At 42.1% G+C, this 15216-nt stretch overlaps 2 protein-coding genes across 3 annotated transcripts in view; both read left to right on the forward strand.

The window, feature by feature from the left end:
- The first annotated feature begins 168 nt into the window (after nt 1–168).
- LOC111338153 (uncharacterized) overlaps nt 169–15216 on the forward strand; it is a 15520-nt gene continuing 472 nt past the window's right edge. The window contains exons 1-16 of one of the 2 annotated variants that reach the window (XM_088733781.1): nt 169–499; nt 2988–3338; nt 3954–4341; nt 4563–4723; nt 5236–5307; nt 5428–5712; nt 5867–6112; nt 6431–6493; nt 6895–7143; nt 7462–7524; nt 7828–8079; nt 8398–8460; nt 8764–9015; nt 10124–10311; nt 11150–11470; nt 15101–15216. The exon at nt 15101–15216 is cut by the window's right edge and continues 102 nt beyond it. In XM_088733781.1, the coding sequence (XP_088589907.1) occupies nt 409–499; nt 2988–3338; nt 3954–4341; nt 4563–4723; nt 5236–5307; nt 5428–5712; nt 5867–6112; nt 6431–6493; nt 6895–7143; nt 7462–7524; nt 7828–8079; nt 8398–8460; nt 8764–9015; nt 10124–10311; nt 11150–11470; nt 15101–15216 (3161 nt within the window). In that variant the 5' untranslated portion in view covers nt 169–408. Of the gene's footprint in view, nt 500–2987; nt 3345–3953; nt 4342–4562; nt 4724–5235; nt 5308–5427; nt 5713–5866; nt 6113–6430; nt 6494–6894; nt 7144–7461; nt 7525–7827; nt 8080–8397; nt 8461–8763; nt 9016–10123; nt 10312–11149; nt 11471–15100 lie in introns of both variants that reach the window. The other variant, XM_088733780.1, reaches the window with a different exon arrangement.
- LOC148722884 (uncharacterized) lies at nt 13356–14808 on the forward strand. The gene has a single exon (XM_088733783.1). It carries the CDS (start codon nt 13780–13782, stop codon nt 14791–14793), a length of 1014 nt encoding a protein of 337 aa, XP_088589909.1. The 5' UTR covers nt 13356–13779; the 3' UTR covers nt 14794–14808.

Here is a 15216-nt window from a genome sequence, read left to right on the forward strand (position 1 = left end):
AATAGAAATCTTAACCCTAGAGTGAACGTGTTTTGTCAGTGTCACTTTTTCCACACCAGAAATGGAAATATCATGGCTTCATTTGAACTGTCTCCATATTCCAGGCCACTGACTCAAAGGAAAAACAAAACTGTTGGATGATGAAGCATCACAACTTTCAAATTGTCGCACTTGAATATCAATTGTTTTGAAATCCAAGTATTCAATCACGTTACTACGTACTATCGGTCTCTGGTCTCTTTCTTTTTCTTCTACTACACGATTGTTAAGGTCACGTGAACATATAAAGGTATTATGCAGGCGCACGCGCTCGATCATTACACGTTAGTAATGGGTGTAATTTGCCTCTATGACGTCAAATAAGTTTAGTTACTCATTTCTTCTTTGCGAGAATGTTGCGTTTACCGAATGGTTAACTCAGCGTCCATTATGAAGAAGGTAACAGTTGGTATCAGTATTCTGCTTTGTATACTGATATGTTTCAGCAGCAAAAGCGAAGGTAAGAATAGTGTTTATTTTTAATTTGCGCGCGTTCTGTTCGTTCGCTTTCATTTTCCTGGCGAAACGGCTTCATTTTGCGTCTGCACAATCATGGGTTTTTCGGTTTGAATGACAGGCGAGCTATTATGATTTGGTGAAAATGCAAAACAAAAAGCATTTCGAACAAATAGCAAAAGCAATGAGAAAGACTGCAAAGAGCGTTGAGTTCGATCAAACTTTGAGTTAGGTGGATTGTAGCGCAGGGATGGCGTAGTGCCGAGAGCGCTCACTTACCAGCACTGTGGCTATGCTTGTTTGATTCCCGAACCGAACTTCACGTGAGAGTTGAGTTTGTTGTTTGTTCTCGTCCTTGCTCCGCGGGTTTTACTTCGGGTCATCCTGTTTCCTCCCTCCGCAAAAGCTAACATTTGAAATTCCATCTCGACCTGGAAACAATGGACAAGAAGAGCCACTTAGAGGAAAGTTCATTGCTGAATTCCCACTTTTAATCCCTGGCCATTTTCATTTGATTTTAAAGCATTTCAAAGAAAAAAACAGAGCAATAGGATCAATCGCATCATTTGATCTCGATCAAACTCTAGATTATGTGGATTGTAGTGGAAAAAAATTATCAAGGCTCGAAACAGTGCATTCTAGTGAAAACAGTGTTAAAAGAGTAATCAAAAGAGACAACAGGAACAAACTGATGTCGCCAAAGATTCTTCCTTGATTACGCGTCCCTAAGATTGCGATATCTGAATTGAATTTGATCACGTGAATAGAAATTAAGTATTCACGTTCTTAACGTGCGATATGAAAAACAACCGGAAAGTGTAAGAATACATGTCGTGAAACTTGCAGTTCTCTTTCAAGTGTCAGGATCTCCCAGACTAAATCTTTACCCGTCAATCAAATAATCTGACTGCAGCTGACACTTGAAAAAGAACTGAAGAAAACTAGCTTTCAGGAAGCTCGAGATGATATGGATAAACTGTTGTGGATGATTGGTAAGAAACTGAAAAACCTCGGAAAGAATTAGTGAACACATCTCTCCAAAACACAATTGTGACCAATTTTTAGTTGGGCAGAGAGAGGAATAAAGGGAAAAAGTTTTAATTATTTTAAGGTAATTGTTACGAAGACGTTAACGAACTTGCGCGCGCGTGCTTTGGGTTTACGTAGTTTAATAATATGGTAAGCAAATCACGCGGACCCTTTTTGTTCTGACATGTGCAATTTTTATTGAGAAGAGTTGAAAGTTTTTTAGCTTATCGAGTAGCGGTTTGTTTTAACGGTAGTTATCGTTTACCGTGAGTCTACAGTTTTCCGTGTTGGAATTAAAGCGTCTGTCTGGATTTTCCGTTTCACTTCCAAACAGTATTCGATTCTTCCTATGTTGCGCACACGTAACATTTGTTTTTCGAACCAAATTTTGGATTAATACGACAGAGAAAAATGTTTAAATACCGTCACATGCGATGCCACGTAGAGAGTTACTGAAAAGTGTGAGGAAACATGCAACACTTGTAGATTATCTTTTAAGTTTCAGAATCTCCCAGAGAATTTAAAAATGATGAGTTTTACCACAATTGGAAGTAATGTCGCAGTTTGATTGGCCAATTTTCCGCTGTCGATAAGAGAGCACTGAAAGAATCGTTTTATTCGTGGTCGATATTGCGGTAAAAACAAATCGACGGTGGTTTAGCATGCATGGTCTGTCCTCTGATCGACAACGATATTCGTCATCACAGTGGTCAAAATTTGTTGCAGACTCACTCGGCTGTGCCCCGTGTCGGCTGTGCCCCGTGTCGGCTGTGCCCCGTTGTCGGCTGTGCCCCGTGTCGGCTGTGCCCGGTGTCGGCTGTGCCCGGTGTCGGCTGTGCCCCGTGTCGGCTGTGCCCCGTGTCGGCTGTGCCCCGTTGTCGGCTGTGCCCGTTGTCGGCTCTGCCCCGTGTCGGCTGTGCCCCGTGTCGGCTGCGCCCCGTTGTCGGCTGCGCCCCGTTGTCGGCTGCGCCCCGTTGTCGGCTGCGCCCCGTTGTCGGCTGCGCCCCGTTGTCGGCTGCGCCCCGTTGTCGGCTGCGCCCCGTTGTCGGCTGCGCCCCGTTGTCGGCTGTGCCTCTTCGGTGCCCACAACATTTTGGCCAGTGGGATGACGATTATTGTCGTAGATAACTGACTACGGACCACGCTAAACCACCGTCAATTTGTTAATTACCTCCGGCTCTCAGTCAATCAGACTTTGATTTTTCCTTAATAGCAGTAGCATAGTCTGAATAGCCGAAGCTGCATTTTTTAGCATAACCCACTTTAACTTGTCCAATGTTGATTCAGTGCATTCAATTTCGTTTTCTGGCTGTTTGCCGTCTCAGATGCAACACAGTGCAATTGAACATATCAGTCAAAAAAAACGAGAACAAATCGACGAAGGTAAGGATAGATACTCTTTGGAAAGCAGCCAGAAGTGTTAGAAAAAAACATGTTATAACAACCTTATGTTCTCTTTTAAGTTTCAGGTTTATCAAAACCTTTGAGCAAAGATAATTCGGCCCTAGGCTCTCACACTGCCGTCCACGGAGGGCGCATCTCTACATCAACCACCACCAGAGAGACGTCCCACACAACTGCAGACGATGCACAGGCCACCAGAAAAAATATAAAAGATATCAAGCCTATGGAATCGGCAGCGAATAACAATCAAGCAAACCGGGAGGAAATACAAATGAGAAGAGCTGTCAATGAAGACATCAAAGAGCATCCCGGTATTGGAAAAAAACTTCCATCAAACTTAAAGTTGAAATCCCTTTTAAAAGAAGCCATCAAACGCGGACAAGACACTGCAGCTTCTCAGAAAGCACTTGGTACGGGTAAGAGAAAGTCAATGATTATTAAGAAACTAGAAAACCAACTTCTGTGAATCGATCTTTTTAAGGCGCTCGTTGTGTCTATTATTTGGGTGGAGAGAGAGATAGGGTGAATTAACTGTAACTATTGCAACAGTTGTAGAAATTTTGTGAGAACAACCGGAAACCGGAAAGTGTAGGGAAGCATGACTCGTCACCCATAGGCTCTCATTTTTAGATTGAAGTTAAATCCTCTTCGAGAAACGTTCTTGTAGCTTAACGATTCATTCGACAGTATGAAGCAACTTCGGGTCTCAGCTCAAATGGCAATCAGATAAACAGAGGAGACCACTTCAAGATCGTGTTTTACTTTAGTCTTGTGCATGTCCTGCTCGAAGGTGACTCGGGCCAATCACAGGACAGGTTCTTTTCAGAGAGTTGAGCCAATCATAGGGTAGGTTCTATTCAGAGAGCTGGGTCGATCTGAGGAATGACCTCAATCTTTACAACGACCCAGATTAGACTAAGCAATGAGGTCTCACTTTTAGTTCAGACTCTTTTCAAGCTAATATTGCATATTGGTTGTCAAAGTTCAATTCTGACAAGTCTTACATTTCTCCTTCAAATAACAAGATATTCCCAAAGACGGCACCTCAGGTAAAACTGGACAGAAATCGTCCAGTGGAGATAACAAGGAATCACACCAACCAGATGATCACCCTAGGATAAAAAGCAGCGAATCCAAACCGCGTGGCACATCTACGGAACAAAAACAAGAGAGAAATACTCAGCCCGGGAACATGGCGTCTGCTGGACCCCGATGGAGCTCAGCCATGGATTATGGACTCAAGTCTCACCATGAAGAAAGAAAAGTAAAAATAAAAAAAAAGAAAAAAGGGAGACTAGAGTCCCAAACTGAGACTAAAGATCCAGCAGACAATGGATCCCTGATTATCGTTGGAGGACTTATAGGAGGAATGTTTCTGTTTCTGGCGATTGGGGCTGTGTTTTATTGCATTTGGTAAGCAATCTTTTTCATCGGTCATCAGTTGGACCACATTTCATTTAAAAATTATATAAATAAGAGAAGAAGCTCACTAAACATTTTTTTAAAACATTATTTCCAGTCAGTCAACCCGGACTTGTGGTTGGGTTACGGAAAGTCTGTTAGTGAGCTGGATTTTTCGTTCCAGTTTGTTTTCTAGTGACTTTGGTCGTGATTGTCGGTCGAAACTTTTACAGGAAAAATTGCAGGAAGAGAATTGGACGAGATCGAGGCGATCCCGAACGAGGCCGGTTATCAGCCTCGAACCAGGCCATCGCGGAGGACGGGGATGAAGATATTATCTTTGAAAGAAAACCTAAAGGGTGGAAAAAGAAAAACAAGAAAGAAGATAAGGAAGGTAAGCCGAGTGTAAGTCTTAGATGAAAAATCCGGGAACTTCAGGATAAAAGAGAGGTTTGAAAAGAGTGAGAGAGAGAGAGAGAGAGAGAGAGAGAGCGAGCGTAAAACAAACAACGAACGAAAAATGAATCACACTATTTGCATTAAATGTCGACAAGACCATACGGTTGAGGAGAACAACCAGCCGGAGCTCAATTTTGCCGTCAGAACCGACTTTACTCGCCATTTAACGAATCTTTTCACTGTTCATTGAAAAAAAATAGTTAAAAAATTAATTGACCGCGGCCTAAGGGTATACGATTTCTTTGGTGTACAAACAGCTAAAATGGAAGTTTCAAAGTCAAGTGCAAATGTTGTGCTTAGAAATGAAGCAATGTGAAGTGAGCATGGGTGAAATGATGAGTAGCAAAACCAAGTACATCTGAGTAAATCTCCCATCAAAATTTAACCATATTAACGAAAAGTGTTCGGTTTGTAACACTAAAAGATTTTTCTTTGCTCTTGCCACAGATTCCCCAGGTAAAAAAGTAGGATTGAATTTGGAAGTTTCCCAATCTCCCCCGCCAAAAGGAATACTTGAAGGTAAGGAAAAAAAGAAGAAGAAAGGCAAAGCTCGATAAAATCTATTTTAAATCTAAAACAAACATAAGAAATCATAGATTATCTAACTGAATTGATTAGAATTGTCCATATTTACCACAGGAGGTCACGACCGAGAAATACGAGTAAATATGGAGCTCTCCGATTCTTCGCAGCCTGCCTCGTTATCATCCCTGTCAGCACCATCACAGTATTCTTCCCTCGGTACGCCGCACTCCACCCCGACAATTGGCTCTTCTATGGAATACATAACCCTCGTAGACTCTCGAAAAGATTCTTATCTGCGCGTTTGGATGCCGCAAATGCAATCCTCCGGATCTTCCTCATCAAGTGATGTGAAGATTGAAGTTGACCAGGTGGCTCCACCTAAATCGCTAAACATTTCAGGTAAATTGATCTCATCGCGAGCTAAACAAATTATAGAATGACGGATCGAAATAGGATAATCGTGTAATAATAATCGAAATTCAGGATCCTAATCCAAATTCTAAAAACAACTCATACAATCTTTTTTTTTTTTATTCTACTCTTTGTGATATAGCGGCCTGTCGTCAACTGACCAGCACGGTTACCACGGAAACAGGTGGCTCCAACTCCTCCTCTGAGTCGTGCAAGACACCAGTAGCTGTCAGCGATGACGTCATCATCACGATCAACGATGACGACGATTGCAAGGTGCCGTTGTTGTCTTCAGAAAATGAGGGCTCGTCCGCTGAAGTGATCTACTCTCGGGATTATTTGATAACGGAGGCGACAGGAGATGGGAATGAAGTTAAAGAGAGACCAGGTGATTGAAATATAAAACGAATGCTTTTTTAAAAAGGAAGCAGGGTGGGCGCGGGAGCGTTGAAGCTCGAAATCTGAAAGTCTGAGGTTTGAATCCTCCTATGGGACTAAGATTCTTTTTTCTTTGTTCTTCGTTCGCGACAAAACATCTTTCTTCATACTACATGAATGTATACTCTTAAAAGTACCACGGCTGCACCAACCTTTTGACTGCTTGATGCAGCTTTTTTAATGGAAGTTAGTATTAAAGGTCATGAGTTAATACAATGTCAGTTTGGGATTATCCTTCTAGTAATAACACGTGTGGTATGATTTTCAGGCGAACCACCACTGCCTCCAGATCAGGCAAAACCTCCATCTTATCCCACAGATGTTACAAAAGGTTAGAACAAAGTACAATAACTAATTAAAGACATACGCGTCAACTGAGGTGTTACAACTGATTCTCGATAGTGAGGTGGTAAATCGCCTTACTTCAAATTATTCATTTAGGCAGGTCTCTGATTGGTGGAAACAGAGTTTTAAAGGATAACCGATTCCCAAGTCTGATTTCAGAACAATACTCTGACGATTTGCACAGTGACCTGAACAAGGCTCGGTCACAGTTGCTGGTCAGGCCTGTAATCTTAATTCTAAAAGAACTCGTACAATCTTGTTGGTCTGATCTCTCCTTTTCATGATATAGGATAATCGTGTAACAATAATCGAAATTCAGGATCCTAATCCAAATTCTAAAAACAACTCATACAATCTTTTTCTTTTATTCTACTTTTTGTGATATAGCGGCCTGTCGTCAACTGACCAGCACGGTTACCACGGAAACAGGTGGCTCCAACTCCTCCTCTGAGTCGTGCAAGACACCAGTAGCTGTCAGCGATGACGTCGCCATTACAATCAACGATGACGACGATTGCAAGGTGCCTTCGTTGTCTTCAGAAAATGAGGGCTCGTCTGCTGAAGTGATCTACTTTAGGGATTATTTGATAACGGAGGCGACAGAAGGAGATGGAAATGAAGTTAAAGAGCGAACAGGTGATTGAAATATAAAACGAATGCTTTTTTAAAAAGGAAGCAGGGTGGGCGCGGGAGCGTTGAAGCTCGAAATCTGAAAGTCTTAGGCTTGAATCCTCCTATGGGACTAGGATTCTTTTTTCTTTGTTCTTCATTCGCGACAAAACATCTTTCTTCATACTACATGAATGTATACTCTTAAAAGTACCACGGCTGCACCAACCTTTTGACTGCTTGATGCAGCTTTTTTAATGGAAGTTAGTATTAAAGGTCATGAGTTAATACAATGTTAGTTTAGGATTATCTTTCTGGTAATAATACGTGTGGTATGATTTGCAGGCGAACCACCACTGCCTCCAGATCAGGCAAAACCTCCATCTTATCCCACAGATGTTACAAAAGGTTAGAACGAAGTACAATAACTAATTAAAGACATAAGCGTCAACTGAGGTGTTACAATTGATTCTCGATAGTGAGGTGGTAAATCGCCTTACTTCAAATGATTCATTTAGGGAGGTCTCTGATTGGTGGACACAGAGTTTTAAAGGATAACCTATTTACAAATCTGATTTCAGAACAATACTCTTACGATTTGCACAGTGACCTGAACAAGGCTCGGTCACAGTTGCTGGTCAGGCCTGTAATCTTAATTCTAAAAGAACTCGTACAATCTTGTTGATCTGATCTCTGCTTTTCATGATATAGCGGCCTCTCGCCAACTGACCAGCATGGTTACCACGGAAACAGGTGGCTCCAACTCCTCCTCTGAGTCGTGCAAGACACCAGTAGCTGTCAGCAATGACGTCATCACCACAATCGACGATGACGACGATTGTAAGGTGCCGTTGTTGTCTTCAGAAAATGAGGGCTCATCTGCTGAAGTGATCTACGTCAGTATGAATCATTTAACAACGGAGGCGACAGGAGGAGATGGGAATGATGTTAAAGAGCAAACAGGTGATTGAAATATAAAAAGAATGCTTTTTGAAAAAGGAAGCAGGGTGGACGCGGCAGCGGTGAAGCTCGAAATGCGAAAGTCTGAGGTTTGAATCCTCCTATGGGACTAGGATTCTTTTTTCTTTGTTCTTCGTTCGCGACCAAATATCTTTCTTCATACTACATGAATGTCTACTCTTAAAAGTACCACGGCTGCACCAACCTTTTGACTGCTTGATGCAGCTTTTTTAATGGAAGTTAGTATTAAAGGTCATGAGTTAATACAATGTTAGTTTAGGATTATCTTTCTGGTAATAATACGTGTGGTATGATTTGCAGGCGAACCACCACTGCCTCCAGATCAGGCAAAACCTCCATCTTATCCCACAGATGTTGCAAAAGGTTAGAACAAAGTACAATAACTAATTAAAGACATAAGCGTCAACTGAGGTGTTACAATTGATTCTCGATAGTGAGGTGGTAAATCGCCTTACTTCAAATGATTCATTTAGGGAGGTCTCTGATTGGTGGACACAGAATTTTAAAGGGTAACCGATTCACAAATCTGATTTCGGAACAATACTCTGACGATTTGAACTGTGACCTGACCAAGGCTCGGTCACAGTTGCTGGTCAGGCCTGTAATCGTAATTCTAAAAGAACTCGTACAATCTTGTTGGTCTGATCTCTCCTTTTCATTATATAGCGGCCTCTCGCCAACTGACAAGCATGGTTACCACGGAAACAGGTGGCTCCAACTCCTCCTCTGAGTCGTGCAAGACACCAGTAGCTGTCAGCAATGACGTCATCACCACAATTGACGATGACGACGATTGTAAGGTGCCGTTGTTGTCTTCAGAAAATGAGGGCTCATCTGCTGAAGTGATCTACGTCAGTATGAATCATTTAACAACGGTGGCGACAGAAGGAGATGGGAATGATGTTAAAGAGCGACCAGGTGATTGAAATGTCAACAGAATTCTCCATAAAAAGAAAAAAGCGCGAGCGCCAAGGTGTTGAAGCTCGAAATGCGAAAGTCTGAGGTTTGAATTCTCGTATGGGAATAAGATTTTTTTCTCTTTGTCCTTCGCTCGCGACAAAACATCTTTCTTTATATTTCACGTATGTCTAGTTTTAAAAGTACCATGGTTACACCAACCTTATAACTGCTTGATGCAGCTCTTTAAGTGTAAGTAAATGTTAAACTTTAGGAGTCAGTACAATGTAAGTTTATAATTATCTTTCTGGTAGCAACACGCGTGATATGATCTTTGTTCTCTGTTGTCAAATCAGTCCTCACATAGCTCCCCTAAGTGAGCTACGTTAGGAATGATTTGACAACGGAGGCGACAGAAGGAGACAAGAACAATGTTAAAGAACGATCAGGTGATTGAAATGTAAAGAGAATCCTACCTGAACAGAAGCAGCGTGGGCACTAGAGAGTTGAGGGTCGAAATTGAGGTCTGAGTTTTGAATTCTCTTATGGAACTCAGATTTATCCTTTGTCCTTCGCTCGCGACAAAACATCTTTCTTTATATAACATATATGTCCACTCTAAAAAACACCACGCTTGCACCAAGCTTTTGACTGCTTGATGCAGCTCATTAAATGTAAGTAGCTGTTATATTTCATGAGTCAGTACAATGTCCGTTTATAATTATCTCGATGGTAATAACACGCATGGGGTTATCTGCAGGCGAACCACCCCTGCCTCCTGCTCAGACGAGCCCACCATCTTATTCGACGAACCTTTTCTTTTTTCTAAATCCGTCTTATTCGACGGATTTATAAATACGATGATGTTAGTAGTTATATTTATGAGTCAGTAAAATGTCAGTTAATAATTATCTTTATGGTAATAACGCGCGTGGTACGTATGATCTGCAACTGCAAGCGAACCACCTTTCCTCCTGCTTATACAAACCCTCAATCTTATTCCACGGAGTTAGCACAAGGTTAGGACAAAGTACTTCAATTAAATAAAGACCTATGTGTCAACTGAAGTGCTAAAATTGATACCCGATAGTGAGGTGGTAAGTCTTCTGACTTTAAATGATTCATCTAGGAAAGTCTCCGATTGGTGGATACAAAGCTTTGGAAGATCGCCAACTCACACATCTGACGTTAGGTCATAACTATGAAGAGTTGCACGAAGACCCCAACGAGGCTCCGTCCCAGATCCTTTTCAGGAATAAACAGGCTAAAACGGGCATAAACAGGGAGAAGAGGAGAGTGATTAAGGAACGAACAAAGGTGACAGTGAAATCCTTGGAGGAGAGTGTTTTATTGGCAAAGGATTACACTTCCCAACAGAAACTGAGGGGAAGTGTAAGAGGTGTTTTGATTGCGTGACATGTTGTGTTACAGCTTTAATAATCGTTACTTTTGCTTTCATGTTACTAAGTGATTAAACTATCGATTTTGGAATCATGTGACAAGTAGATGGGTTTTCAGAAGCACGTAGGGAGTAGCTGAGGAGATTTTAAGATTATTAAACACGTTTAATTCTACAACGCGAGTGTCCAGTGTCACAGGGAATTGGGGCCGGCAATAAGAAACTTTTGGAATGCATCTAAAGTGTGCAGATATGATGGTGTAAAATGAAAGATAAATGATAGATAATACACGGAAGAGACCATAGTCTGCACTTCTATGTGGTGAACCCATTTTTCTTTTCTGCGGATTGGGTGGTTTTATTTCTCGAAAGAGCATTCCCTGGAGGGGAAGGGGGAGGGAGGGCACGAGGAATGAAGAGCAGAACAGTGGAAGGGAACAATGTGACAGAAATTGTAACTAACACTCTTATGACAAATTGTCACCTGTAAGCAGGTGAAATCTTTATGGCGTTTACAAAGGGAGCTTAGGCAGGCGCGTGGTTAGCGCGAAGGGTAGTTACGTGGGGAGAAGGATCGCTAATCCATTCGCACGTCGCGCGCGTTTTCTTCAAATCTTCTTAAGAACGTCTAAAAAACGCCTTTTTTCAAGTCACACTTGATTTTCTTGTTCGCGTACACAAAATGAATTGTAACTATTCTTCATAATCACCGGCTATATTTTCTCTTATTTATGGCTTTTTTGTTTTTGTTTTAAGTCAATCATATTGGATGAGGCAATGGAGAAAGCACGTGACCTTAAGTGTATCAAGCGTCGACGCATTATCCGTAAAGGTCTCTCGCTGAGATCTGACACATCTTTATCGGATGGAGTCACTTTGGCGCAGGCAGTCATTTTACCTACGCCGGTTGATCCAAAGAAAATAAAAAGAGACACAGAAAGGCTGAAAGTTAACAAGGAATTGTTAAAGAACTGTGTCAATCCTTCCTTCGGAGACGTGATACAAGTGGTGGCCTCAACTATACGCTCAGACGCAATTACAAGAGATTTGAGAGAAAAAAATGATTACAATAGATATGTAAGTATTCTGAAGAATCAAAACAGATAGCTTGAGAAAATATTCACTCATAATCAATTTCATTTTATGATGATATATTTTCTGAATCTTAACAAACAGTTGTTTTAAAGGAATCTCACATTTATATTTTTTACGCTTTTCAGTCCATACTTCAATGCCTAGTTTAATCTTGTGGTTGCCATCTGCTACAACAAGAACAAAACTTTTATTTTACCGGGTCAATACAACGATATTACCGTTATCATTGTTACTATGGTGATGACGATGACGAGGACGATGACGATGACGATGATAAAAAATGATTATTACTAAACATAGAAAAAACCAGGAAAGATTTATTACTCGACGTTTCGGGGTCATCGTGACTCCATTATCAAGAGACTAGTTTAAAAACATGCAAATAAGGAAAGGTATAAGAATAGCATAAATTAGACTTAACGGCTTAAACAAACACCTTGGCGCGGATGGAATCCGTTTGCACGTTCAGTGTTGGCTTACGCATGCGAATATACAACATTTCATTAACAAGGCAATCAAATTTGCCGTTACATTTCGTGATGACGTTGAATTGCTCGATCAAGCGTTCAGGCATTTCACTATTGTGCTGGAGGTGGTAGTGTTTGTAGATAGAAGATGATTTCCTTGTGTGCCCTTCTACGCGCTCGTGTAAGTGGCCACGAGTATAGCCCACATACCCTGCATCACACAGGTTACATTTAAATTCATAAACGACACATTGTTGGTTAACAATAGGGGGCTTAATTTCGTGTTGCTTAAGTTGTTGATCGAGCTTAGGGCTAACGAACACTGGTTGGACAGTCACGCTTAACTTCGAGCTTAGACTGTTCAGTTGTTGTTTAACATGATTAGCTGACGACTGGTCCTTGAAGGGTAACACTAATCTCACAGTCTCCGATGGTACGTCTGGTGATGGACAGGGTTCTGCAGATGAAATCCTTCTCTCAACGAACCGCTTGATTGTAGTTTCAACCAGTGGCTTTGGGTATTTCAAGTTATGAAAAAACCCCTCTAAGGCGGTCACATTCCTCGAAGAAGAAAGACCAGTTAGAAGATAATCGATAAGCGCGATCCACCATGGTGTTAACTAGGCTGCGCTTGTACTTAATGTCAACATGACTCTGGAAATGCAGAAGGAGACCCGTGTTGGTTCTTTTGATGTAGACCTTACTCTCAATCTTTGGTGCACGGTTAAGCAGTTCAGTTCCTAGAAAGGGAAGGGATCCTTCCCGTTTGACTTCCATGGTAAACTGGAGGGAGGGATGGGTAGAGTTAAGGGTGTCTAGAAACTGGCCAGCGGTCACCCTATCAGGCATTACGGTCAAGGTGTCATCGACGTACCTCCGGTAATAGCGCGGAAGTTGACCGTGTCGTTCGAGGTTTTCCTCAATCGAGCACATGAAGACGTTAGCCAGCAACGGTCTAAGGGGAGAACCCATAGCGACTCCATCTGTCTGCTCATATAAAGCACCGTCAAACTGGAAAAGCTGGTTTTTCGTAGCTGCTCGGAGGAGGTCGATTAGGTCCGCTTTAGAGATGTTCAAGCTGTGCGTCTCGTTGAACCAATCCTGGGCAAAGGCTTTTTCAGCTAAGATCTGTATTGTTTCCTCCAATGGTACATTTGTAAACAATGAGATGACGTCATAGGAAACTAAAATTTCGCCGTTCCTGATCTCGAAGCCTCGTACTTCATCAGCAAAGCGGAATGTGTCTGTCACTGTATATTGGTTGCACGACAGGGGTTTCAATTTGTCGTCAAGCCATTTCGCTAGCGAGTAATTGTAGGTGTTAGTAGCAGAGAGTATTGGCCGCACGGCCAACTGTTCTTTATGTGTCTTCGGCAAGCCATACAAGTGTGCGAGTCCAGACTCGCACACTTGTATGGCTTGCCGAAGACACATAAAGAACAGTTGGCCGTGCGGCCAATACTCTCTGCTACTAACACCTACAATTACTCGCTAGCGAAATGGCTTGACGACAAATTGAAACCCCTGTCGTGCAACCAATATACAGTGACAGACACATTCCGCTTTGCTGATGAAGTACGAGGCTTCGAGATCAGGAACGGCGAAATTTTAGTTTCCTATGACGTCATCTCATTGTTTACAAATGTACCATTGGAGGAAACAATACAGATCTTAGCTGAAAAAGCCTTTGCCCAGGATTGGTTCAACGAGACGCACAGCTTGAACATCTCTAAAGCGGACCTAATCGACCTCCTCCGAGCAGCTACGAAAAACCAGCTTTTCCAGTTTGACGGTGCTTTATATGAGCAGACAGATGGAGTCGCTATGGGTTCTCCCCTTGGACCGTTGCTGGCTAACGTCTTCATGTGCTCGATTGAGGAAAACCTCGAACGACACGGTCAACTTCCGCGCTATTACCGGAGGTACGTCGATGACACCTTGACCGTAATGCCTGATAGGGTGACCGCTGGCCAGTTTCTAGACACCCTTAACTCTACCCATCCCTCCCTCCAGTTTACCATGGAAGTCGAACGGGAAGGATCCCTTCCCTTTCTAGGAACTGAACTGCTTAACCGTGCACCAAAGATTGAGAGTAAGGTCTACATCAAAAGAACCAACACGGGTCTCCTTCTGCATTTCCAGAGTCATGTTGACATTAAGTACAAGCGCAGCCTAGTTAACACCATGGTGGATCGCGCTTATCGATTATCTTCTAACTGGTCTTTCTTCTTCGAGGAATGTGACCGCCTTAGAGGGGTTTTTCATAACTTGAAATACCCAAAGCCACTGGTTGAAACTACAATCAAGCGGTTCGTTGAGAGAAGGATTTCATCTGCAGAACCCTGTCCATCACCAGACGTACCATCGGAGACTGTGAGATTAGTGTTACCCTTCAAGGACCAGTCGTCAGCTAATCATGTTAAACAACAACTGAACAGTCTAAGCTCGAAGTTAAGCGTGACTGTCCAACCAGTGTTCGTTAGCCCTAAGCTCGATCAACAACTTAAGCAACACGAAATTAAGCCCCCTATTGTTAACCAACAATGTGTCGTTTATGAATTTAAATGTAACCTGTGTGATGCAGGGTATGTGGGCTATACTCGTGGCCACTTACACGAGCGCGTAGAAGGGCACACAAGGAAATCATCTTCTATCTACAAACACTACCACCTCCAGCACAATAGTGAAATGCCTGAACGCTTGATCGAGCAATTCAACGTCATCACGAAATGTAACGGCAAATTTGATTGCCTTGTTAATGAAATGTTGTATATTCGCATGCGTAAGCCAACACTAAACGTGCAAACGGATTCCATCCGCGCCAAGGTGTTTGTTTAAGCCGTTAAGTCTAATTTATGCTATTCTTATACCTTTCCTTATTTGCATGTTTTTAAACTAGTCTCTTGATAATGGAGTCACGATGACCCCGAAACGTCGAGTAATAAATCTTTCCTGGTTTTTTCTATGCCTTTGCTTTAGCAAATCCCTGCTGATCAAGTATTACTAAACAGTTTAACAATCAACTCAAGTTTGCCTTGGGCTCACACGATCCCTTATTGTGGTGATTTCCAACACTTCTTTCCAAATTAGGATTCGTTTTTTTACTTCTCAATTATTTTCACTGAAATTTCTTTGTTCTGCTCAGTTGATTGCTGTGGACGCAAAAGGTTGTGCTCTCAAAAATGAGAAGCCCACTTTTCAAATGGATATACAGTTTGTCCGGAACATAATCTGTGGTCGGTCTTCACTTGATCATGGCGA

Source organism: Stylophora pistillata, chromosome 9 (genome assembly GCF_964205215.1).
Source record: "Stylophora pistillata chromosome 9, jaStyPist1.2, whole genome shotgun sequence".
Lineage (NCBI taxonomy): Eukaryota > Metazoa > Cnidaria > Anthozoa > Scleractinia > Pocilloporidae > Stylophora > Stylophora pistillata.